The following is a 25,580-nucleotide window of genomic DNA, read 5'->3' as shown; positions in this document are numbered from 1 at the left end:
AGATAGAACGCTAGTAGATTCATACTGAATGATAATAAATGTGTAACACTAAGCTTGCAAAATTTTGATATCAACTTGTTAGATATGTTATCATTTTTGCCCCACTGCGTCGCATGGGACACGGTTTGACTTTTTCCTTCATTTGAGTTAATAACGGGATTAAAATTTCCAATAGTTTTGAATCAATTGTAACTTAAAGTGTTTTCGTCATTTCAGGAATATCATGCCTTTCGCTGCCGCGCCTGCCAGCCAATGTGTCCCAGGTAACTGAAGTGAAGTCATTCCCAGCTATTCTCAATACCTCATCCATGTAATATTCATACTTTTCACATTTCTCCTTTCTGTTAGGTCGGGTAAAGTCAAGGCTCTTATGCGAGAAGCAGCCCAACTTAAAAGTAATCTTCCGATTCATCCAAATGCTTCCATCCTCGTTCGTCAGGTGAGAGCGTTTCTGTATCATCTTTTCCGTAATTGAGTGTTTTCCCAGTTTTAGTGGCAGTTCAAACAATGTTAGTAACTCGCGAATAGGCCTTTACTGCAGGTCACAGTTGTTCAAAGGGATGGATAACACTATCGTTAGAATAAATTACTATCTAGTATAGAGCGGTTTTCAATCGAGTGTCGAGAGTAATGAGGCAATTACTTTGGTTTTGGTTTTGGTTTTACTACGCGGTTTGAGATTCGCAGAGTAGTCTGATTGGTAAGTAATTGGTTTGGTTTTGGTTTTACTATGGTTTGAGATTGACGAAGTAGTCTAATTGGTAAGTTATTGGGTTGGTTTTGGTTTTACGACACTCTAAAAGCGTTCAATTTGGAAGTTTGTTTGGTAAATACTTACCTATTGGAGGGTAATTAATCCAGTGAATAGTGTTATTCACCCTACAGACAACGGGGACCGAGTTCATTATACCACATAATCCTCACAAGTTTTGTGGGTACCTTGTTCAGGCAATCAAAAGGCTTGCAGACTCGCCGTTGTATACTCAGGGTTGTCATACAAATTGTCGGCCCGGTCTTCACTCGTTATAATGCGACACTTGTTACATACGAAAAAAAACTTTCCCTCATTTTCAATAAAATCTCAACAAATAATAAAGGTTACCAATCGTCAACAGGACCGTGTGCGTGTTATCTGGGTGAGTGTGCTGATTTGCCGATTTTGTTTTATTGTCCATGCAGGATGAAAACCGTATGGACTTTGTCCGTGCGCTTATTACCGGCACGGTCGATACGCCGTACAGTCGGGGCTGCTTCGTGTTCGATGTGTACTTTCCGTCCTCGTATCCTGTTGATCCACCAATGGTGAAAATTATCACCACCGGTAATGGCACTGTGAGGTAAGATACGGCGATTTATTTATGGTAACGTCAGCAACAATAAACCTGTTTTTTTTTTTCTTGTGCCATCTGCGTCTGTGATGATTGGCCAGTCATTAAAAAAAACCCAACTCCGACGCATTTTCAGATTATCGATTTTACTTTGACATATCTTGCGCGGCATTATTCTTCGCCTATTTTCATTCAATTTGTGACGTGGGGAGAAGACATAGACGTCCCTACCCTGATTTGTCCGCACCAAAATTGCGGGCTGTTTATCTTTGAGTCATCCGTTTTAAAGTGACAGTTCTCTTATCTTCTTGATATTGGGAAGTTTTGAAGTACTATTTCAAAGAAGCCAGGTTTCATATACGCATAAATTGTGATACTAGGTGTATTTTTAACACTTAACTTATCTGATTGTGTTTTCAGTGCTAAAGCTGTTTTTTAAGTCACAATGTTCACCAATTAACTCTTTTCCAGGTTCAACCCGAATCTTTATGCAGACGGAAAGGTAATCTTCACTTCTTTTTGGGTTGGTCTATTGCAGTTTGTCTGGCGCATTTCTGTCGTGTGATGAGTTAAACACCCCCCTGCAGTGGTAACATACCTGTTTATATTCTCAGGTTTGCTTGAGTTTGCTGGGGACCTTCCACGGTAGAGAAGCTAGTGAAAAATGGGATCCGAAGAAGTCTTCGCTTTACCAGGTTTGTGTTTGGTAGAATTACGGTATTACGGGATACCTGTGGCTAAACGCGTTCTTGTTTTTATATCAACAGGTTTTGTTGTCCATTCAAGGCATGATGTTCACTCCGGATCCTTGTTTTAACGAGCCTGGTTACGAGGGTATTAAAGGAACAGACGAAGGAGATGTGAGTAGTATCTTGTGTAAATCTTCGGAAGGAAGCAGTTCGTGTCATACTTTTGCTTATAACATATGGCAACTCAAGATAAGTGGCCGGATCACTCATCGGTACAGTAAAGATATGTTAACAGGGATTGAATCGAGCGGTAGCACTCACCCTATGCACTCACCAGTTAGTTGCGGTAAACTTGTTCGTCTTCTAAACCACGTTTGTCATTGAATCTCTAATTGTGCACTTCTGCTGCTGTTTTATGGTTATTTACATTTATTGTTGCTTGTTGTTTCGTTCAAAGAGGTACGCGTTTATCCCTTGTGAACAGCAAACCTTGTTTAAACTTATTTGCCTTTGTTTTTTTCCACAGACTCTGTGCAAGGAATACAACGCAACAATCAAACTGCATACGATACGTCACGCCATGGTTGGACAGCTACGCGAACCAACACCGGGTTAGTTTGCTTGCTTTTTAACCAAGCCTTTTGTCTTCCGAATCTAGAGGCTCACCAGCCGGCGATAAACTTCGGTTACCACACTACTCAGCGAGTAATAACAGAAGTGGCATTTCTGAGGCCTAAAATACTTCACGCACGAGAAACTCCTCGTTTCAATTTGCCTGGGAGATTAAGGGCGGGGGGGGGGGGGGGAGGTGGGGAACCGTTATTTTTTTCAAACGAAGTAGTGTTTTAGCTTTGTTATCTGACTTAACAGCATTTTTTCTAACTCTCTTCAGGGTTTGAAGAAGCAATCCGAGCTCATTTCCGTCTTCAAAGGGAGGCTGTTTTAAAACAGTGTGCTGAGTGGCTCACAGAGTGCGCAGACGCAGAAGAGGAAAGACGCATGCGTAAAGCTGTCGATACCCTGAAAAGTGAACTCGACAAATTGTAGAGAAGAGAAGAAATGCTATGAAATTCAAAGGCGCGTCATGTGATTTTTGGGCTTTCCAAGGTCGATAAACATCACGGTAAATAATATTGTTCCAGTTTTGGGGTAGAAACTGCCATCCAAAACTGTTCCGACTTTCGTAACGGTGCTGTTTGGTCTACTCCATTGGTATTTACATTGACTGACTTCCTTGGTTATTATTTATGCAAATACCGCAGGAATTTGAAAACGGAGGTTTCACTCTGAAAACGCACCGAATGTTTCCCGTCCATTCTACGCTAGAGGAATTTAAAAACGAAGCAGTCGTCGATAATTTTGGATTTGTGACGTTCTCGAAAAGCTCCGTTTAGAAAATGTCTTCCGCCCACACGAAAACGAAAAGCCGGCGTTTTCAGTTTCCTCTAGTTTGAAGAGCGTTTTTAAAAAGCTCCGTTTTCGTGACAGATTTGTGTGGACGGTAGGTCTAAACGTAGAAATAAAACTGCGTTTTCAAATTAGTAGTGCGGACTGGGCCTTAGTCTCCACTCTGGTGACCGGCCAGTAAATGGTAAACCGACAATCATTCTGGTCGGGGGTAGGGGTGGGGTAGCATTGATCCCACCCACTTCAATAATGCTATGGAAACAAACTAAGCGCCTACTAATTTACATTTTCTTTTTTGAAATCTGTTTCACTAGAAATACTAACGAGGCTTATGGTGGTGTAAATATTTTAACTCAGATACAGTTTGTTTTGAAATACGTTTTGCTGCTTAAAAAGCACCATTGGGATGAGATGATTACTATGTTTAGGCAGATGTTAATGTTTGTAAAAAAAGGCCAGTAATCTTGAATAAAATTTGGTTTGGTGGAATTACGTGCTTTTTTTTTCTGACTCGACGAACAACATTTTCTTGCAACCCGTGCGCGCTTTAAACCTGAGAGGAGCTTTCGTAACCATATTAAAAGGAGTTATTTCACCTGCTCCGAGGCTCTAAAATAGACAGACATTGGTTGACCGACCACATATATTAATGTCTTACAAGCAGTAACATTTTGTAGCAGTGCATGAAGCCGTTGTGGACGACTCGTGCCGGATTAACAATGAAGCGCGAAAATAATGATACATTTTGAGTCCGTTGTCATCGTTGTGCCTGTTGCTATTTAACAATTAGATTATTCGCTCTCAATTTCTATGAGGCGATAGCTGATTCGGCCTACGGCCTCATCAACTATCACCTCATGGAAATTGAGAGCGAATAATCTAATTGTTTTAGTAGAATTCTAACTTAAATTATCGCAAATAATGGTTTCCAAATATTTTTCGACGCATTATTGAACTTTACGCTTTAACAAAATCGCACGTATTGAATCATCCTTGGTAAATTTGCAGTTGTTTACGCGCGCGCACCGGTTTTTCAATAATTTCAAGTTTTTAAAGTCAAGAATACGTTTATCTCCTTTTTTTAGTCTTCTCAGGAATTTAATTACCATTTACATCTAAACTTTCTTCCAAAACTTCGGAAAAACGATAAAAACGTATTTCATGGACGACCGACAGCTACTGCATTCTAATGGCTGATAGTATACGAGTAGCTCAGCCAATCAGATTGCAGCATTTGCATTAGTATACTAGTAGGATTCTACCGTTTATTAATGTCCTGTCAAGCTAAAATCTCTGGTTATATCGAGAGATAGAAACATCTACACTGACAGCAAGTCCTTTCGTATTTATAAAACCTAATCTTCCCGGAATACGTTAATGATATCTTGACAAGGTAAGGCTCGTCCTTGGTTTGTTAACCATGATTTCAGATAGCAATGCTGTTTGGAACACGCTCAGGAAGAAGATACGGATAAGGCACCACAAGTCTGGCGTTCCGGTTTTTGATCTCTGCAGAGATTCCTTTAAGTTTCTCCTGGAAGCCCGATATGGCGTTCTTGGCGGCTTCGTCAATGAACAGTTCTTCAGGGTAATCGCCGATGAATTTCTGTGAATGAAAGTGAAATGCGTTTATGGTCAAGGCTAGGTGCACCCTCTACAAGAAGATTATCGACACCCAGAAAACACTTTCACAGCATGGTTGTTCATTGGAAAAAAGCGATACTCTCCCGGAGGAGGGTACTCTGGGAATCTTTGGGTAGGAGTGTGTTGCTGGGACACTGAAATCCTCACCCTATACTAGACCATAAGCAGCTTGATTTCGCAACCCTATTCTAGACTAGGCAACAAAAACCCCTACCCTATCCCAGACTAGCTATTTCCCATGCAGAAACTTTATCACTATCGATCGTGGTGCAACAGACGTTAACTGAATCAATATCTTAAAAGTTACTTTCGAGTTTCAATTTCTATTATAGAACCCCGGGTAAAGAACCTGTTCCGGACTAAATTATTGATACACTTGCCACGTTTCCGTAAATTATGTCCTATTCTAGATCAGAACCGTCTGATTTCTATACCTTATCCCAGACTAAACTGCCTGATAACCATACCCTTCACAGCCGCACATACGTCACACATAGTTTATATATGGGAGTACCTCCCTGGAGATGCACTTGTTAAACAAACTTAAAGCTTTTTGGACAATGCTAAACCAGGTTTACGTGAGTTAGCTTCGTGCCATAGCTATAACACAGAACATGTTTCGGTTAACCAATCAGAGGCAACTACCTTTGTTATCAGTGGAGACAAATTTGGGATAAAAATTCTTTACCTCGACCACTAAGAATAGTCCCTGAACGATATATCAATATTCCAACATGGCTCCGAGGCATTCGAGACAAAATTGCAGATTTTTCAAGTTTATTTTGTCTCTCAATTCCCAAAAGAGACATGGATACAAAGAAAACACCACCAAATGTAGAAATTTGTCCTGAAGACCTCGGAGCCGTGCTAGAATATGTAGCCTATTAACAAATTTTTCCCCATGTGGAAAGTGAAAGGCTCCATTGATGCCTGATATGTTTGCACCCGAATATTTCTTCATGTGTGCGACACGGAACGTACCTCGTCAGAGAAGATACGTGTCAGATCGTACACCGTAGCGATGGTGACCGCCGACTGGTGCTTGGTAGCCAGGCATTTCATAAGGTCTGCAATTCCCACAATGCCCTTCTTCTTCGGTGGTGGTTGGCGCATGAGTGCGGGAGAATTTGGCGGGAAACCGTACACATCCATCTGGGAGAAGTTAACCGCTGCGTGTTGACAGGCGCAGGTGAAAATGATGGCGGTGAGAAAGTCGTTAAGCTGGACGCAGCTCGTGAAGGATGTAGGGACGCCGTGGTTTGTATGGCCTGGTGCGTCGGGGTATCCGTTGTCATGTAAGTCGCGAACCCAGTTCTGCAGTTCGTAATCCTAACACGACAGCGTACACATCAGTTAAGTCATTTGCAACGAGAAAAATCTAGATTAACAATGAGTGAGTTAAAAGTCACGTCATAGTACAGTGAAACCTCGATTTAACGAAGTTGCTGGGGACCGGCCAAATTTGTTCGTTAAATCGAGGGTTCGTTATATCGAAAAACTTGATATAACGAATTTGAGGGGAAACAACCAAAGTGTTCGTTATATCGAGGTCATAGTTGATGATTGATTGGTAACACAGGTGACTTCTGTCACGCAATTTAATGAAATTTTCGTCACCCAGAAGTGCCGCGTTTTGAGATACAATTCATTTAGCATGGTGGCTTTCAGTATCAATTATTTTCACTTTGAGTACTTTTTTCACTTCACGTGCAGCTTTTGTTTACAAAAGAACGACACTTTCAGAGTAGCGATTTAAAAATGTTGCAACATAGAGGTTCAGTACAGAAAATTGTCTATGTAAACAAGGAAACGGGCTTCGAATTCGTTTTAACACAAGAAGCCATCGAAAGTGAAGAAGTTAAAAGAACTAATAAGAGACAAAGAAGATAGAGCAGAAGTTAATTGATGTCGAAATACTATAGCGCCAATGTCTATGACATAATAAGTCGTTGACTGAAAGGTTGCTGTCTCTTTACCATAAGGATTAAAGGATTTGTTGACTGTTGGTGTGTTCAGCGTTTATCTTTTGTCGCGTGTTGACATTGTAATTCGTTATATCGAGGTAGATTTTACGTTTGGGCTTCCGGATTATGTTCGTTATATCAAAGAATTCGTTATATCGGGGTTCGTTATATCGAGATTCTATTCCATACATTTTACTGTAACTTTGGCCGGGACATAGAATATCGTTCGTTATATCGAGGACTTCGTTAAACAGAGGTTCGTTACATGGAGGTTCCACTGTATTTAATCGAGAGAAGATCAAGGTAGCCGGAGGAACTGGGTACCATGTCTAAATATACCTCAAGAGGGATCTCCTTCGGTATAAGGCTTACATGGCGGACTCATGCACTCTCTTACCTTGATCTTCTCTTGATTTAACTCTTGTCATGCCATACCATTTAAAGGACTGGTGTCACGAAAATTACATATGTACAGTAACGATACGTAATCTTGAAAAACTTGGTCACTTTTTGCGAGGTTATTGTTGAGAGAAATCGATGGTTTTTATAGCCTTTCCTCAGAAAAATGATGATCCCGTAAAGATACCCAACCCTCGAAACGTCTACTTTACAAATTTGAAAAGCAAATTATTGAATTGTAGTTTAACCTGGTAAAACGTTGCGTTGATAATAAAAACTAAGTCCGTGACTAAGACTAAGAGGTCCTTTGGGTCCTCTCATCTAAACATACTTATCGACCAATGAGCGCGCGCGTAGTAACTCAGTTATTTTATTTATAAAAGTGAATAGTTGGAGTACAGTACCTTCTTCACGTCATCATCGGAGTGATAGTAAACGGACAAGATCTCTTTGACAAATTCCTCGATGGCCGCCCAATGTTTTAACGCGTCCTCGCGATAATGAAAGTTTGGCAGCTTCTTTGCATCATCAACTCCTCTTTCCTTCAACATCTGTGGCAGATTGTATGAGTGCCATGTGCTGAAGTTCTTGTAGTATTTCTTCATCAGAGTTACATGTCCTGGCGAAAGAGATGTAAACAAATATGGAAATGGCTCTCCACAGACAACAACAGCGCCATACCAATTGAGGAGCTTTGAATTCTTACGTTACTTACTAGGCAATCATGACGACAGAAGCGTTGAGACACTTCATAGAAAAATTGAGCGTCTTGGAAGCATTTTGCACTCCCCCTACACCCCCCTACACCCCCCTACAATATTGATATTTCTGTTCGTAAGACTGCACAGACCACAGCACCTACACAATATTGAATTGGGAGAGGGGGAGGGGGGGTTGGGGGAGGCGTTTGGGAATCATAGAATTATCTCTAGATGCATATGAAAAAGATTAAGGAGTTGAATATCGTTAACTATTTTTATTCAAGGGTTTCTCAATCAATTTTATCGCCCATTGTAGCTTGAGTGAAGAATACTTGAAACACAAATGGTTTAGATTGAAAACGAAATGAGTTATTTCCCCTGATTGATGAAAATGACCATTCTATTCGATATAAAACTTTCTCTTCTCGTCGAGCGAAAAACGAAATGACATGTAAATCGTTTTATTTGTATGCTTGGTGGCATTTACGAAAGAGAGCTTTCGACATATCGGGCAGGACAACTGTCCCTTTGACATAAATGATTAATAAAAATGTTACCTCCACCGCCGACAGTCAAAGTGTTGTCAGCCACTCCACCTTCTGCAATCAGCACATCTCTGCCAAGAGTGTTGATGGCGAGGACACCCCGGATGTGAGGAGACAACAGCTTATACAGGGGATGGAGTGTGGGCAGCTGTCTGTAGCTAGCAACAGCAATGGGTTCCATGAAGAGATGGGTTCGCAGAAGATGAGTGACCATCTGTTAAAATGGAAAAAAATTGTAATATTGGGTCGCGGATGTGATTTGTTTCTGGCCTGTGAAAGCTCCGCCGAAGTCTTTTGCAGGCCATTTTCTCTACGGTTTCGTTACGTTCGAAGTTCATTAGTCATGATCATTGTCTGGTCACGTTATTTACCCAACCCAACGAGAAACCTTACAGCTGATCCAGAGAAAAATTATCTGTTCTTTCTATACAGCAAGGTTTCTTTTGTGTGCGTTGGCAACACGACATTGTACGGCGAAAACCGCACAAGTAGCTCTTTTTACAGGGCGACGCAACAGGTCCATACTTTGGCACTAGAAAAATACTCGTTGTACAATGGAAGGAAAGAAAGTAAAAAGAAAGTACTGAAGTAATCATTGAATACAACCGTAATGATGGTCGGCCTGAATTTTCGACTTCCAGCGAGGCCGCAAAATACGCGTGGGAGGAACGAAAGCACTAATGATTGTTAGCCTATCACTGCCTTGCATAAGGTGGCTGCGCCCGCAGTACGAGCAGCAGTTAAAACCGAGCTGTCCTACCGAAACGACACGATAATTTTCATATTTCGAGCTGATACCAGATACCAATAATGGCGAATGCAAGGTTACTTGGAGAAACGATCCCAGACAACCTAGCGCTCTAGGCTAGTGCCCAGTCTACCGCTCAGCGTGGCGCCTTATTGTTACCTGATGAAACTGAGTGTCAGAGTTACGTAACCAAAGCTTGGCACAGATCCAGTCTATCTCGATATCATTTGGTGTCCATATCGGGTTTTCATGGTGAGGATCCTGATGGAACTGGATTGCTATCGGCATCAGATCTCCGTTGCCTTTGACATAAAACAGTCCCAGGCTTGCGCACATGTACCTCCTTTCCAGGTCCTCTCGGTATTGCCCGTACTGCCGAATGTCTTCCAAGATTTTATAATCCACCATGTAAATACGGCCATCCTATACATAACAAACAAAAGCCAGTTGTGATCTAATGAAGCTACAAAATACCAACTCTCGATATTTTTGAAAGGGCATGGTAAGATTGACTGTCCCTGCGAATGTGAGCCCGAAGTATTGAAAGCGACGTCTCCTTAAAAAAACACACAGTTAAACATTTTGCTTATTATTAAGAGTTTCAAGCTGTTTAAAAGTTAGGGGTTAATGACACCCACTCTTTACAAATCAAACGTCAATTGGATAAAATGTAAATAATGAGGTCAGGAACGATATGCCTAATTGAAATTGTCGAATAGCTTGTCGTAACGCTGCGGGTTATTGCCAAAAATACTAAAAATATTTGCTCAATTAGGGTCTATCTCTATAGGTCCAATGGGGGATCCAGCGTAACATTTTCTAGCTTATGACATTTAGTGTTGTGCAATATAGCTGTGCGTCTGACGTTTTACTTGACAGCGGTTAATCCTCACTTTTAGTTTGTTCCGGATTCTGGTGCAATAAAAAATGACTAAGTAACGCATAGCTTTCCATGCTTTTACATCAAAATCCTCTATACGTTTCCAAAACTGATCAATGCAAACCTACCGCCATGGCGCTCTCCAAAGTGTCTCCGCTGTCCAACAGGTTTCCGACTAACTCTTGTGTCACAGGAAAATGAGGTGGCAGCTTTGTACATCTCTTCAATGAATCCGGATTGCAGCCGTTTAGAAACTGGGAACCACAAAAGCGATCCTCTTTCCAGTATTCCGCTGCCTGGGGTACGTCTCCAACGAAGCTAGTGAATGCCTAAATTATGTAGAACATCAAAAATAAAACTTCCTCTTGACAGCTGAGCAGAAAAAAATTAATATCTATAGAATAATCACACCAAGAATATATCTAGAATCGAAAAATATCAATTGTGACTAAATGACACACGGCAGTTTGAAATTGTTCGGAAGGGATATCTTCGTGCGGAACTTTTCTACAGCAACAACATCAAAGAAACGTGGGCACGAGTTTGATCAACTGATCTCTACTGCATTTCATTTTCTAAGTAGGCAACAGAGTAAGAGATTATTGGATACAATGTTCAAGGTTACCTTAAAGTACTATTAAATCTGTGGACCACCTTAAGTTTTTGTTAGGGTTTCGTCAATGTCAGTATGCCGAGAGATTTCAGTTGTTGTTGTTCAAGTAGAGGAAGGACAGCCACTAACTTATAACGTCTTGCTTGTCGCCTTGGAAACATACCAGTTGCTTAGCAACCTCCGTGCCGAGAACTAAAGCAGAGATTCAATCAACGTGTCCTCCCTGTCTAACCCTTACGTCATTAAGATCATGGGTTCGTCATATCTAAAGGGTCCGTTATTTCCACATCTAGAAGTCAGGATATCACGTGGTTTGTTATATAGAGTTCCCACCCAGAGTACCTTGCGGTAGTCGTCAAAGTCGTCCCATTGATCAAACAGATTGAACAGTTTCACGAGACCAAGATTGATGAGCGCCTTGTTCCTGGCACGGTGCAGATCACAGGCGGCCTTATCGGTAAACTGAACATCCCTTGGGAGATTGTCCACGCCTGATGCTTTGACGTAACCTGGGAGATCCGAGTACACTTCATCGTGTCCCCACTCGTACAAGGCCCTCCTCTCCTTAAGCTCCGCCTCCCGCCGGCTTTTCACTGCTGGATGTTGTTCATCTGTTGGCAGCTTGGCTGGAATGGAAACAACAATCAACCAAATTCTCAGTCAAATTTCTAAATCAAGACCTCCGGAAAAAAGAATCCTGCTGCCAAACGTCATATGCATAAATCTTTCTGAATTTATGGCCTTCTGAATAGTCTGAAAATAAGCATATTGGTTTACGGTTCCATTTACTTTTTAAAGCACGGTGAAATATTTCTTCCGATAGCGAGTCTCTACTGTAATTGTTTTGCATCGTTAAGACTTACGACGTCTTTCATCTTGCTTTTATTCTAAACCAAGATAGATTAAGATACTATGAGTTGTCTAAACGACCCTGAACACATGAAGCATTGAGAAAAGATGTTTCCCGACTAAGCAGTTTGTCAATCTTGGTTGTGCAGTGACCACGGTAAATTTATTATCAGCAGCTCCTTGCACGAATCACCTTACGCTACTTATGCCACTTATGGTAAATTACTGCGTGAGTTTTGCTGTACATCGGCGGGTGAAGATTTTATTTGAAATCCAATGAAGGCAAATTCTAATTCTAAATCACTTAAAAGAAAATCTTACAATGTTATACCATTGTACCTTTGCCCTCGAAGATGATAGCCTCACTTTGTACCCAACGGTTGCATGGGAAATCGTACGTGGCGTTTTTTGTTTTGTCCGTGATCGTCACTCGGTTAACGAACCAATCACTGTACAACATGCCGCCATCATTCTTCAAGGTAATCATCAAAAGCTCGCCAACATCTTTGGCGGTCACGTGATACTCATCCGTCTGTCCTGCTTCGAAGTCGTTGTGGAACCATTTGTCCAAGGACAACGCGTCAGTTTCACCATTGGTACCTTGATAAAGAGACAGTTTGTAAAGGTAACCAAAATGATTTCGAGTGCAATTTGACAAAAAATAAAAAAATAAAAAAATAAGCACAAGTAATTTTTTTTATAGGCTAATCCCAAGCCCGTAGGGCGAGTGCAATTTGTAGTGCTTGAAAAATTTACAAGTGCTTATTTATTCCAAATTATTACTTGGTAATAATATGCATCTTGATAATGATGTTGGATTCAGTTTCAACTTTCTGCACTGTTTGGGATAATTGTCGTGCTCTCAGCCATTCAGCGTGCTGACATTTGTACATGTATTTTATTACAGTGGAAACACTGATCTCACCGGTTTAACTTATCTGTAGACGTCTAAAAAGTAACGTTGTAGGCTCTCTGACATTTTGAGGTGACCCAATACCGTGGCCTAACAACATGATCTAACAACGCCAAGATTTCTCGTCAAATATATTTTTATCAACTCCTCTGTTGGTCCGCTTTGCGGTAAGTTTTTACGTGACGTTCAATGCTCTAAGAAACATTTTATACTCAGAAAAAAAAACAGGCGTCTATTTCAAAGCACTATTGTAGGGCTATCATCACTGATGTGAAATATTCTCTCATAAATCTCAACCCTCATAAGCGGTTGTCGAGTTTAGTTTTCCCTGTGGCTCCCTGGGCTTTGCATTACTTTTTGTTTCCACCACTGTGGAGTCTGCTCCTCGCTCCTGCCCAGGTGAGGAGCGCGGGCTCATTTCCCGAGCAGCCGTGGTCGTCAAGCCGGTAAGTTTTTGATGAGTTACCTTTGATAATAAGAGATACCGATGCATCCGTCCCAGCTCCCTTTCGGATTCCTGTGATAACAGTAATCAGGTATTCTGACGTCATCTTTTCGTCACCTAAAAGGGAGCGTGCGGTTGAATGCTAACAATCTTCATAAAATTAGTAAAAAAAAGCTGCTTTACAATGTTCTGTGTATAATGTAGATAAATAACTAAATTATTATGCTAACGAAAGAAACTAGCTTTGTTGAACTGTTTTCTTTCCAATGTTTTGAAATCGTTGTTTAAAAATTCGGGGTCCGGATATTTTGAACAAATGTACTTGAAATGCCGCTGGACAAACAAAACCCTTTCATATTGGTTCCTTCGAAGTCGCATGATCTCCTGCAATAATACTGTTTCAGACATCTATGGCGACGTATGTTGACTGAATGCCGGCCACTGTTGCAAAGGGATCTAGGTATGTTTTGCCATGCTGTAACGCAAATCGTTTAATGATTACCCCTTGCTTCAGAAACTAATAATTTTTGTTTGTATAGTGTTTGTATTTTTTGTCATTTCCTTTGAATCTCAATGTTCCCCGGCTCTGCATAAGTAAACAAAGATATTCTCGGGAACCAAGATTAACTGTTTTCCGTTGGAACAATCATCAAGCATTTTTCAAACTGACTCAACTTAGACAAAAGTAAATTATAACACCAGTAGAATATGGTACACGCGTTTGTAAGTGTTATTAAATTTGATGCAAATTCTTGTAAAACGCTGTAATAATACTTGTCGAAGTCATGTTAACCAAGACTGATTTCACTTGCTCCACGAAAGACATTAATGTAAGATTTAAGAGTCCGGAATTCTTCCAATTCGGACGCTGGCCTATTTGGTAGTATCAGTAACTTTTGCTTTCCAGTCAAACCAGAAAGCTACTTTTAAACACACTTTCCTGTTGTATTTTGACCACTTGGGACAATTAGACGAATCAAACGTTTTTGAAAACACTTTTCTGTTAATATTGTTTGTGATCCGCAGTGGTGCTTTAGTTCTACCGCCATGATATTAACCCTCGTTACTTTTAACTTTGTAATGACTTTCTTGCATCGCTATCGAAATTTGAGAATCTTGCTGAAACAAGTTGGTTCCCTGTAAAATTAAGCATTACTTCGTTATGCACAACGGTAAAATTACAATGCTAAATTCGCAAATTCTCAGAAATATGACCACAGTGGTATCTTTTTGTATAAGTCTCAGTATTTTTTACTTAAGTTCACAAAATTAATATTGGTGTCATGTGAGAAAAAAAAAAAAAAAAAGAAAACAATTAAAACGATCTTACTCGTTTATCCAGACTCATTTTGGATGGACATCTCCAATTGCCTAGCCACCATTGTGAGCAAGCTTCGATCGTTGAACCACTTCATCATATATGATTATTGAATTCAAATCGCAAAGACATTTTTAAACAAACCTGCCAAGTTCACATGCATCATGCCTTGAAGTTTGCGCCTTATGAAGTCGAAGCATTCTAAACAGTCTTTCAGCCGAGAAGATGATGCCATAAAATTAGCTACCTCTTTGTTACCTCTATTTATGTTTTGCTAATGAATTTACCCTTAAAATCGCTCTTTAAGGTCTTGGGGCGTTTATTAAGATTTTATAATTAAGAGCCAATAGTCGTCGACCCGTTGCAATTATCAATGCACTGAGAACAACAACCTGGGACGAGCTTGAGGCAGTGGCCATAATTAAGTTTTCTTTAATTTTCTAACGCAGGTGTAATATTGTTTCGACAACAACTCGCCATGGACCTTACTCCTTCCTTGAGGTTATAAAAAAGCAACGTTATGATCGATCGTAAGTGCAGCAGGTGTCGTGCATATAGACATTACTGCGTAAAAAGCTCCGGCAATGTTGTCCCCGTCTTCGTATCGGTAATAATTGGGAACTTCCGTGACACAAAACTCATGGTTTTTCTTGGCGCCAGTCACTTGATTATGTGTTTTTTATTTTTAACAAGGGAGCCCACTCATGCACCCGGAGCAGGTTACAGTAGGACCCCGCAGCGTTTTTCTCTGGTCAAAACGGTGGTAAGTTTATGATCTTTATTATTAAAAACTGGATCATTAGATAATGCAATTCTCGAGTTTTCATTGGCTTAGCCATCATGGGTTATGAGCAATTATATCATGCTCTACAAATATGGTAAGCGCACGCATGAGTTATTGGGGCGTTTTTACTTTTATATTATTTTAATTTTCTATGTTTTAAGGGCGTTTTTAATAAAACAGTTATTCCACTCGCGCTTGTTGGATATGAGATGATTATACTCCACTCAGCGCGACGCGCCTCGTTGACCATCCACCATCTCTTATCCAATACGTGCTCGTAGAATAATTGTTAAATAGTTTCAGAACAATAGTATACGCGCCTCGTTGGCTATTTAACGAATCGAATGTGGTTTAGCGTTGTCTGTTCTCTTATCGACAACGATATGCCTCATCACAGTGGTCAAAATGTTGTGCCCACGAGGCGCAGCCGAGTGAGTCCACGACAACTTTTGACTACTCTGATGACGTATATCGTTGTCGATAAGAGTACAGACAACGCTAAACCACATTCGATTTGTTTTTTACCATAATATCAACGTTAATGAAAATGTTTTTTCAGAGCGTGACCACCTAGAGCGTGACCAAGAGCGTGACATATTGACGCGAGCAGCGTTGTCTGGACTCTTATCGACAACGGCAAATTAGCCAATCAGATTGCGAGATGTGGTAAAACTTTCATCTCATATCCAGTTAGTGGCGCGAGTGGAATAACTGTTTGTCAAAAACGCTCCCCAAATATAGAAAACTAAATTACGCGCACGTTTACCACGTGTAGAGCGTGGTTGTAATATTGCTCGTATACCATGATGGCTAAGCCAATGAAAACTCTTGAATTGCATAATCCAATGATCAAGTTTTTAACTGTAATTATCTTAATGGAGCTACGTCACGACCCGCGCATGTGCGAGATTTCATTCCGTTCTCATCGAGAGACAATTTTTTCCATTGACGCAGATACCTTTGGCTAATAGCTCTACTTTTAATTCTTCTTTAAAATATTCCAAGATGTTTTATCTTCTTATTACTGTTTGCTTAAGTTTTTAACGATCACATGAAACACTTGAACACTACAAACAATAATAATGATTGGGGCGCTTGTAATTTTAATGACGTTTTTTTTAATATCTACCCATACGACCCTACTTCAAAATTTCATGAATTAAAAATGGTCTCAGATTCAACATTCATGCGAAAAGAAAAAAAATACAGCGAGAGATTTTAAGATGTTTTTGAGCGACTTATTTTACTTTAAAGTGCACCTAACCCCAAACTTTTTTTTCGCTAAAACGAATCTACATGTTATTCGAAATACTTCTGCGAAAAAATTTTTGGATTCGATTAAATCCTCGATTTTCTGTGCTCCGACGAAATCGCGAAAATAGCCCCAAAATACCGCCATTTTGTTTCACGACCGAGTTTGAGGAGAATGGGTCCAGCGGCTGTTGTGACGTCTACCCAGGAAGATCGAATAACTCACGTCCTCTCATTTCCATGGTGCAATACACATTCGAAAAGTGCGCAGATATGCCTTCCAGAAGTGCTATCGGCTGTTGCAGCAATATCCCAGATCTAAAAAAAGATATACTGTACAATTTACTAGCGGTGATCGGTCAATGGTACAATAAAGACATAACGATGGTTGATTTTGTCGAACCGAAACACGCGAACTGAGTCTGTGAGAACCATTGAAGAACTCTCACTGGAATTTGTTCCGCAGACTTTCAAACGCTATTTTCAAAATTTTCTGCTCAAAGCCAACCAGCAATTTGTCGAAATACTATCGACAACCTATATCTTCCAGTCCCGCAGTATTTATAACATAGCCGGCAAAGTTGTGTGATCAATCAAGAGGACGTTACGACCAAATATACTGATGTGTAAATAGGTCGCAACTGTACGCCGCCAACCAGCACTTATTTCTCTTTGGATTTAGATTAAAGTCGAAGATTAATCCTTTACATGATAACAAAATTGTTACACTCACAGAGTTTTTCGAAGGTTTGGAAATCAGTAGTGCGACAAACATTCTATACATTAGTGTCGAAAATATGACCGTGTAACATTACCCGCGGACCGCTTAGGGAACGCATCCTTTTCGCTTATCCGACGAATTTCACTGCAAACTTTGAAAAAGATTTACACTGATTATTTGGAGTTACGACTTAAAACGTGTGGCAATGTGAAATAGGTAATTGTATGAAATGTTTCCTTCCGCCTTGCTTCCCGCAGCTTCAAAAATACAGGTCCAGACAATTCTACGATTTTCAATCGATCGAAGCCAGTGTTTTGGAAACCATCTAGTCTCGAAGACTGCAACACTTACGTCGCTCTTATAAACATGAAGCATCCCAGAAAGTAAAACACAAACTGGATTTAATAGAACCACCATACCTTGACAAAATACATTCTCGCTACGGACAAATGTAAACAGGTTATAAACACGCGTGGGAGTCTTGTGTTTAGGTGACGAAATTACCATCCAAAGCAGTCCTTGAGTTTTCTTCCCTGCTTTTCGTTTGCCTGCTCCTTCGTATCTAGCTTTCCATTCTTAATATACAGGCAGCTCGTCCGCAAAGAAGTCTTCCCCGTCGTCGCTTGAAATATTGCAAATTGTTCTCAAAGCTCTAAGCAGTGAGTTCAAAGTTGCCGAACGTGCTCGATCGAAGTTTATTTCGGTGTCTTCCGAATCGAAACCTAACTCTGACTCCAGTGACGAAAAACAAATGATTTTGAAACAAAAATTGGATGTCTTAGTCCCAAAATATATTGGAACGATTAGTTTTGTTTCCATTTTCTCGAGCAAATACAGAGAGCTGACTGAGGCGCCATTGTGTTTGGTTCCTGGGCAGACGTCATCAGCAACCGCCGCCCCAGACTCCCTGAAACGCGGTCGTGTAACACTTCAGGCGCGACTTTGAGAGGGCATAGCAAATCGAGGATTCAACCAAATTAAAAATTTTTTTCGCCCAAATGCTTCAAATAACAAGTGGATTCGTTTTAGCGAAAAAATTTTTTGGGGGTTAGGTGCACTTTAACTGGGGAGATCAGCTGATTAATCATTAGTCCATAGGGCCTCCAACACGTGTCTCTTTAAAAAAATCATTAATCCTTGAAAGCGAAAATGTAAATCCTATTCAGTAGCTTGCAAAAATGAAATCTGAGCGGTTTCCACTATGCAGTCAAAGATGAAATTTCAGCCATTCTCGAAGGGCAAGTCACGGTCTTGTTCGGGCGACAAGGTAGATGGCTTGATATCTTCAAGGTATCACATTGTCCTATATCGGAACAGTTTGCCAAGGTAAAAGTGGAGCTGTCTGGATCCATTTTCGAGTGATTTAGTCGGGCTATAAATACTGTGTTCATGGAAAGATTGACTCATTCGAAGAATTCGACAGGATGACCTCTCGCGTGTTTAGTATATTTAAAGGTTAAATTTGTGTGAGTGTTCGTCTGCAAGACCGTTGTGTACGCTCTTTCTTTTTTTATAAGAATACACTTTATATGAACATCGTGGCAAATTTTCAAAATTTGTAAATACATAGAGGATATTACACGGTGGCGAGAAGATATGAATTTTATGTTCGAGTGGCAAGAACAATATCTCACTCGTTCGCTTCGCTCACTCGTGAGATATTGTTCTTGCCACGAGATAATGTTTTGACCTGAACCATTTAAAATTCTTCCTTTCTCCAAACAGCAAAACTAGCCAGTACTGGCCGCGTTTTCGACACTAAATAACATTTCTGTGTTTTATTATATGGAGAAGAGTGTTTTACTGGGAACTAAACCACTCGTAGATTCCATACGCCACTTCATCCGGGACCCGAGTGGCGTATTTTCCGTATGTCACCTTTGTGAGTGTCGTATCGTTCAATGAAGTCACGATTCCCGCCTTTTGCTTTTGTTGAATTGGTTTCTCCATATAATAAAAAGAACATTACACGTTGGCTCGAAGATATGAATTTTATGTTCGAGTGGCAAGAACAATATCTCACGAGTGAGCGAAGCGAACGAGTGAGATATTGTTCTTGCCACTCGAACATAAAATTCATATCTTCTCGCCACCGTGTAATATCCTCTATATATGTGTGTCATATTAGGCTTATTGCACCAAAATTACTTCAAAATTTGTAAATACAACACAGTTATATGTTTTTAACCAAACCGTATAAAATTCAGTCTTTTTCTAAATGGCAAAACTCAGCCAAAAAGTAACAAAACAAAAACAGCACTAGCCGTACGTTTGTTGCTGATAACATTTCTGCAAGAAATTATATGCGTCATATCAGGCTTAAATCCCTACAGGCTGGCTTCAAAATTACTTGAACTCCATCCAGACGACAAATACATTCGAAAACAGATATGTCATGCGCTATAATCTAAGAATAGCTACAAGATATTTTCAGTCTTAAATCGGCAGAAAAATAAGAATATTCAGCCACGGCTGGAAAAGCGATATTCTGATAAAGAAAAGAGTATATAATGTACCGGAAAAAGAGGAGCACTTACCGCAAATGTATGATCTGTGGATTCTTTTATCCTGGAGTTTAATTTTATTGCTGTTTGAAGACTTCCTCTTTGGAATTGATTACCGATTCCGCTCACTTTTGATCACGTACGCGCGTGCTATAGCCGTGACCTCGGTTAACCTCTTCCTCTCTTTCCAGTCACGACATTAAAAATAGCGTGGGCACGAAACATATAAACGGACGGGGGTGCTAGTCGGAAATTTTGAAAAGAACCCTAAGAGGTACCAAGATCCTGTTTTGTGTACGTGGCTTGAATAAGAATTGTGGATTCTTACATAACACACCTTCTCCTGTCATAATTTCTTCGGTTCAGTACCCTAAAAGGTACCGAAAAAACTTCCGCTGTGGACCTTTTGAGGCTGAACCAAAACCGCTTTTCACCCCTAAAAGGTACGACGAACACCCCTGTCATTTCTGTATGGGAGTCCCCTCCTCCCGGACGTCGCAGCCGTCCTCGCTAGCGCAAAAGCTCCTTATTGGTTTATGCTTATACTTGCGTCACAAGCGAGGACCGGGCTTATTAAGCTGGGCATCAAGTTATGATACGCTTCGGAAGCTAGAGTAAACTGAAGAGCCAAAATACACACTCGTTAAAATTAGTATCGTTCTGATCTCGATAAAGGACCAAAACATTTTAAAATCTCACATCACACACTACATTAACGGCTTTACGAGCTTTTTCATTTTGCAATTAGTTCATGGTTAAGCTCAAGAAATAATTTTATTATATTTAGAAATTATATTCAACACAAAAAAAGATACTCTTTTCAAAATCCCAGCCTCGGTTTATTCTTAAAATATTCTTGACATTTTTCAAATTTCAGACTCGACACTCTTAAAAAATTGATCAGATAAAATGTTTCCTGTACGTGTCTGGCCTATAGAAATGCAGAAGGAAGGGACTACATTGAAGGCGATGAAACTGCATGTTGCACGTGACTAGTAAGTTCGATTCGGCTTGGCCCTGTGCCACATAAATTTCTTGTTTCCTGTGAGACCAGTCAAGTCTATCAGGGCTCTCTCAGTTGATCTACATCAAATCATGTCTGCTTTTGTTCTCTCTTTTTTTTTTCAAAATTCTTTCATTTGTTAGTCATTTGCAGTTTCAGAATTTGCTGAACCTGACTTCTGGTCAGGCACAATTAATCATGTACAGCCCTTGTTTTTATTTCAACGTAACGTTCCGCCGCGCTGCTCTGCTGCAAAAAGTTTCTGCCCTATCGTGAGTGAATATTTGGGCAAAGCTTCAAATAGCCTGTGCTGCCTGAAACTGGCAACCGCTGGAGATCACAAAACACTAAATAAGTATGTACGTCTCAAAGCAGGCTCACAGTGTAACACGTCTAGTTGAAAATGCCGTAGTTGCAGTCAGGCATGATAATAGTAAGAATTAAAAATTGTTAACACTGACTAAAAACTTTTTTGTGTAAACGTTTCGGTTAAAAATACTATAACCTTCTTCAGCATAAATGGTGCATGAATGTAAATAAGTGTTTTTTAAGAGCAGCGGGAAAACGTCTCTTGGGATTGCCTAGGACCTAGTAAATGAGCAGTAATCCCGATGGAACTATAAAAATGGGAGTCTACAGGAAAGCCACACACACTCACAAATACCTCCAATTCAACTCTCACCACCCTTCACAACACAAACGTTGAGTAGCTAGAACCCTTCTCGACAGAGCAAAGAACATCCCTTCTACTGACGCAGACAAATCATCCGAAGTACAACACGTGGTTGACGCACTCAAGATCAATGGTTATACGGACCCATTTATAAGAAGCTGTCAAAGAACCACAACACCTACAAACCAGTCTCAAACTCACAGAGGTTTTTTACCTTGCCGTACATTCACGGAACTTCAGAAAGAATCACAAGAACTCTAAATCAATTCAATAGCAATGTTGCCCATAAACCCGTAATGACCGTTGGCTCCATTTGAAAAAAACCAAGAGGCAAACTTAGTAAAGACCCATCCATAGGAGTGATCTATAAAATTAACTGTAGAGACTGTAACAAAGTTTCGACAAAACATCAAGAGCTCTAAGATCAAGGACTAGAGAACACAAGAGAGCGATTTTCACGGGAGATAAGAACTCTCTATTAGCCCAACATTCCATACAATACAATACAATCACGAATTTGGCCTTGAAGACGTCAAGATTATTGACCCCTGTTTCCAGTGGTCAAAAAGATTATTTTTAGAATCGTGGCACTCAATAGACCTCAATAGCGAAGCCGCGAGTGACGTCATAACTCAGACAAACTCAGACAAACAAAACGGAATGGTGGAAGATTTGACACTTTTTCAAGCGCGTAAGCAAGTGTTCCTAAAACAGTTTTTAAAACAAAGATTTGGCGTTCATTTTCCTCCTGTTTCCCTCAGAAAACGCCTATGTTGTCTGACTCTCGTGGGAGTCCAATAACTTGCATTCTAGTTTTAGACTTCGCGCGCTTCGTTATTCGCGAACCCAATGCCATTAACGAATACATTTACATTCCTGACATTTACAAGGCCCTAGGCAATCCCAAGTGACGTCTTTTAGTAATCTTGCTTACACTGATATATTCTATTGAACCAGCGTGAGGCCAGTTTTGGCGAAATATTGGAAAAGAAACTAAGATCGTTACAATCCGGTTGAGATAGAACGAAATGCTCATCTTCGTGGTCGCAACGATCGCCTGGGAACGATAGCTAACATCGCTGAACTATTTTTGCAGCGATCGTGGCCAAGTTTCGGCTGACTGCTTTTTCAAAACATTGCACAAAAGAAAACAGCCCGTTGTCAGTTAGGATAGATCTTGGCGGACAACTGCGCTTTCACAAAATTGACTTGAAAAGCGTAAATACGCAGTTGGATTCGCCTGTGCGGTCGGTATTAGAGAATATTGGTGTCGTTTGTTTTTTTTTCAAGTACAAGTTTATTGAACCCGACTGCCGCTTGGTCTATGAAACGATTTTTAGATGTTTAAAGATGTTGAAATTACATCATCATTGTCGTGTTATTGGCAGACAATTGGTCCACGATCTCCTTTTTACCAAGCACTACAAAAAGCAGATTGCGTAATTGTAATCGTGTACATTCTTAGCTAGCACTTTAGTTTTAACATTTTCACTGTCTTAGAAGCGAGGAGCCAGTATTTTGCAAGTGAGGCCCCTTCTACACTAAGCCAAAGAAATTTGACAACGCAACAATGACGGCTTGAGGGCACTCTTGAGGGTTAGAGTTAAACCTCCGTTTTCAAAATGTTTCTCACTTCACACTAAAACGCAAAGCCGGCGCTTTCAAAAACCTCAGGTTTGAAGAGCGTTTCCAAAAAGTTCCGTTTTCGTGACGGATAAGTGTGGACGGTAGGCCTAACTGTAGAAATAAAGCTGCGTTTTCAAATTTCTCCAGCGTAACGTGGACGAGACCTAATATTTCAGTTGCAAAATAGTGGCTCCTCTCTTCTACGACAGTGAAAATGTTAAAAATAAAGCTAAATGTGTTCAGTATACTCGGCTTGACTGAATTCCAGTTCTGACGTTCAGGAAATTCAACAAATTTCATTCCATCGTTTATCATTTCTTGACATTTTTTCCCGTTTCGAATTCTTGGACACAAATAAATTTAGTACGTTTCACAAACACTCAACAACTCAACATTTGCATAGGTATTTACCGTTCGTCGTAATGGTTCGAACAAACTCTTAAACAAATATGTACAAGACACATGCATTCCAGAAGCCAGAACGATGTGAGCATGGGAGAGTCTATCTTGCCTTCGCACGTGGTAGTTTTTCGGGATTGCCTTTTTAAAATTGATTTTTATTGCTTTTCCTCTTGGGTTTTGTTTTCCTCCTGACTGAAATGTACACGATTAACTATTTAAATTTATGCGTTTAATCATATGAAACTGCATTGGTAAATCTTGATTTGGGATGAATTTAGATAAAAAGCAGGCAATAAACTGATACATAAAGCACTTTCAAGAGAATTACATTCCGTTCTCTCGCCGTTGAGCCGCTAACAGAAATGATTTCGTTATTATTCCAGCGATATAGGTCTTGTGAAGCAATATAGATCGTTTATAGGAGAGGGAGTGGAACCCCACCGCGAAAAAAATGATAAATGCTGCGAGGTGTAGCTGTGCGTTATTATTTATATAACAAATACCTCGTTTTCAAGTTTGATCCTTTCCTCGCCGACGGTGCGTATAGAGTGCTAATAGGATGTGATGCAGGCTTTCAACCGGCTTTATTTGATGAGCGACCCCGAACAGACAATGCATGAAATCAGGCGGCCTCATGAAATACGTGTCTAAATAAAAACTGTTTGAAATTCCGACAGAAAAAAAAAAAAAAAAAAAACCAAAGCAATGCCCCTTGAAAAAAAAACAGACAACAAAGCAATGGCAGCTTAATACTCAAGAGAGGAGAATGAGGCGGAAAAATTTGTGGTCACCTATTGGTCTCCGCAATAATTCAATTTGCACATATATAGTTTGCATAATCATGCTTGACGAGTCTCATTGATAATTCAACTGGAACTCAAGGCGCAGTTATGTTGGCTTATAAATGCTAGACTATCAGTTTATTTTGTAAAAATCGCTCGTGTCAAGGCACGTTTCAATATCGGGAATTGGTTATATACAGTCGGACAATAGTAGATAAGTGAGGTGCCAAACGGCATGGTTTTTAAGGCATTTTGGTCTGAAGCCGAATGGGTATGCTTTTTCACTCTACCCTGGAGTTGCCTATGATCTTGAGACAAAACAATTCTTTTTTTAAATCGGACAGTTTGAAGCCCTTCTTCAATGTTAAAAGAGAAAATTGGTTTATTTAGTTTTATTCAGTTTTGTTGTTTCGCTCTGCTGCTATCTAACATAGAAATGATTTAATGGGAATTCTCACAACTAGCACCTTTTGTTGTGGCTACTTAGCCGCAAGATTATAAATTCTGTAATTTAGTGTTTAATTTTGGATGCAATTTGCACCATGAGACGGGGTTTTGGAAGTAATTGATTTTTCAGTGCTTGTTTTAGTTTCATCCACTAGAATCTTCAGAATGATTGTTTATGTTTCCTAAATAGGTCGCGTGCTTAGCTATGATTTCATTTTAATTGCGTCATATAGCCCCACTCTTAAATGTCTTAAATAGAACCACTTTATACAGTTTTCTTTGGTTACGTCTGGTTACGTTTTTAGCTATATTTGTGAATAGCAGATTTGCACGTTGTCGTCATTTGACAACTACCAGAATTTCTTTATTATTGAAATTTTGACTTCCAAGTTGGGTTTAAATAACAATTGCCCTGATTAGCATAAGAAACAGAAAAAGTGAAGGATTCTGGTAGTTGTAGTCAAATGACGCCATCATGCAAGTCGCCTATTAAAGTCCACTGTTGAAGCCAAGTTTTGCCTGCGTTCTTGGTCCTCCAAGATTTTATTTGCTGGCCAGATCTCGACCATCCCACAGCCAGCGAATTCACCCAGGTTTACGAAAGTTCCTGCGAGGGCCAAAAACGTATTGTCACTAGGGTAAGGGGTTCAAGAAATGTGCCATGTTACCCCAACTTAAAATTTCGGGATGCGGGATAAAAATACTTAGGAGCGGGATTTTCTCGTTTCGACAGGCGGGATGTGGGATAGTTTTAAAATTGACGACGGGATGCAGACGTTATGGACGCTACGCAAAGAACTGAAACTCTAAGCAGGTGGGATGGGCGATTTGAAAATGCCTCAGATTACTCCATGGGGTTTTATTGTCGTTTAATGGCATTGTGGTAAGACTACATTAAGAAGTGAATCAGTCAGGGATGGCCCAACAGGAACTTCTTTACAGAT

At 40.2% G+C, this 25,580-nt stretch overlaps 2 protein-coding genes across 3 annotated transcripts in view; one reads left to right on the top strand and one right to left on the bottom strand.

The window, feature by feature from the left end:
* The window catches only part of LOC110065839 (uncharacterized), a 26,957-nt gene extending 23,044 nt beyond the window's left edge, over positions 1 to 3,913 (top strand). Inside the window, exons 36-43 of the mRNA XM_020773005.2 lie at positions 217 to 263; positions 349 to 439; positions 1,180 to 1,337; positions 1,800 to 1,830; positions 1,943 to 2,023; positions 2,096 to 2,188; positions 2,544 to 2,628; positions 2,910 to 3,913. Coding sequence (XP_020628664.2) covers positions 217 to 263; positions 349 to 439; positions 1,180 to 1,337; positions 1,800 to 1,830; positions 1,943 to 2,023; positions 2,096 to 2,188; positions 2,544 to 2,628; positions 2,910 to 3,064 — 741 coding nt within the window. The 3' untranslated portion in view covers positions 3,065 to 3,913. The remainder of the gene's footprint in view (positions 1 to 216; positions 264 to 348; positions 440 to 1,179; positions 1,338 to 1,799; positions 1,831 to 1,942; positions 2,024 to 2,095; positions 2,189 to 2,543; positions 2,629 to 2,909) is intronic.
* A 140-nt stretch (positions 3,914 to 4,053) lies between these two features.
* LOC110065889 (allene oxide synthase-lipoxygenase protein-like) lies at positions 4,054 to 24,063 on the bottom strand. Of its 2 annotated transcripts, none has more exons than XM_020773059.2 (10): positions 23,911 to 24,063; positions 13,147 to 13,242; positions 12,107 to 12,367; positions 11,261 to 11,544; positions 10,434 to 10,634; positions 9,585 to 9,848; positions 8,690 to 8,891; positions 7,836 to 8,050; positions 6,050 to 6,397; positions 4,054 to 5,030 (listed from the first exon to the last, which is right to left on the bottom strand). In XM_020773059.2, the coding sequence occupies exons 2-10, from the start codon at positions 13,229 to 13,231 to the stop codon at positions 4,851 to 4,853; spliced, it is 2,040 nt and encodes a 679-aa protein (XP_020628718.2). In that variant the 5' UTR covers positions 13,232 to 13,242; positions 23,911 to 24,063; the 3' UTR covers positions 4,054 to 4,850. The 2 variants fall into 2 exon arrangements, with proteins under 2 accessions (XP_020628718.2, XP_020628717.2); XM_020773058.2 differs by lacking the exon at positions 23,911 to 24,063 and adding an exon at positions 19,737 to 19,869.
* Positions 24,064 to 25,580: the final 1,517 nt, after the last annotated feature.

Source organism: Orbicella faveolata, unplaced genomic scaffold (assembly GCF_042242905.1).
Source record: "Orbicella faveolata isolate gen_17 unplaced genomic scaffold, um_ofav_v1 contig_3, whole genome shotgun sequence".
Taxonomy (NCBI): domain Eukaryota; kingdom Metazoa; phylum Cnidaria; class Anthozoa; order Scleractinia; family Merulinidae; genus Orbicella; species Orbicella faveolata.
The sequence above is the reverse complement of the archived record's forward strand: the minus strand, read 5'-3'. Positions and strand labels throughout refer to the sequence as shown.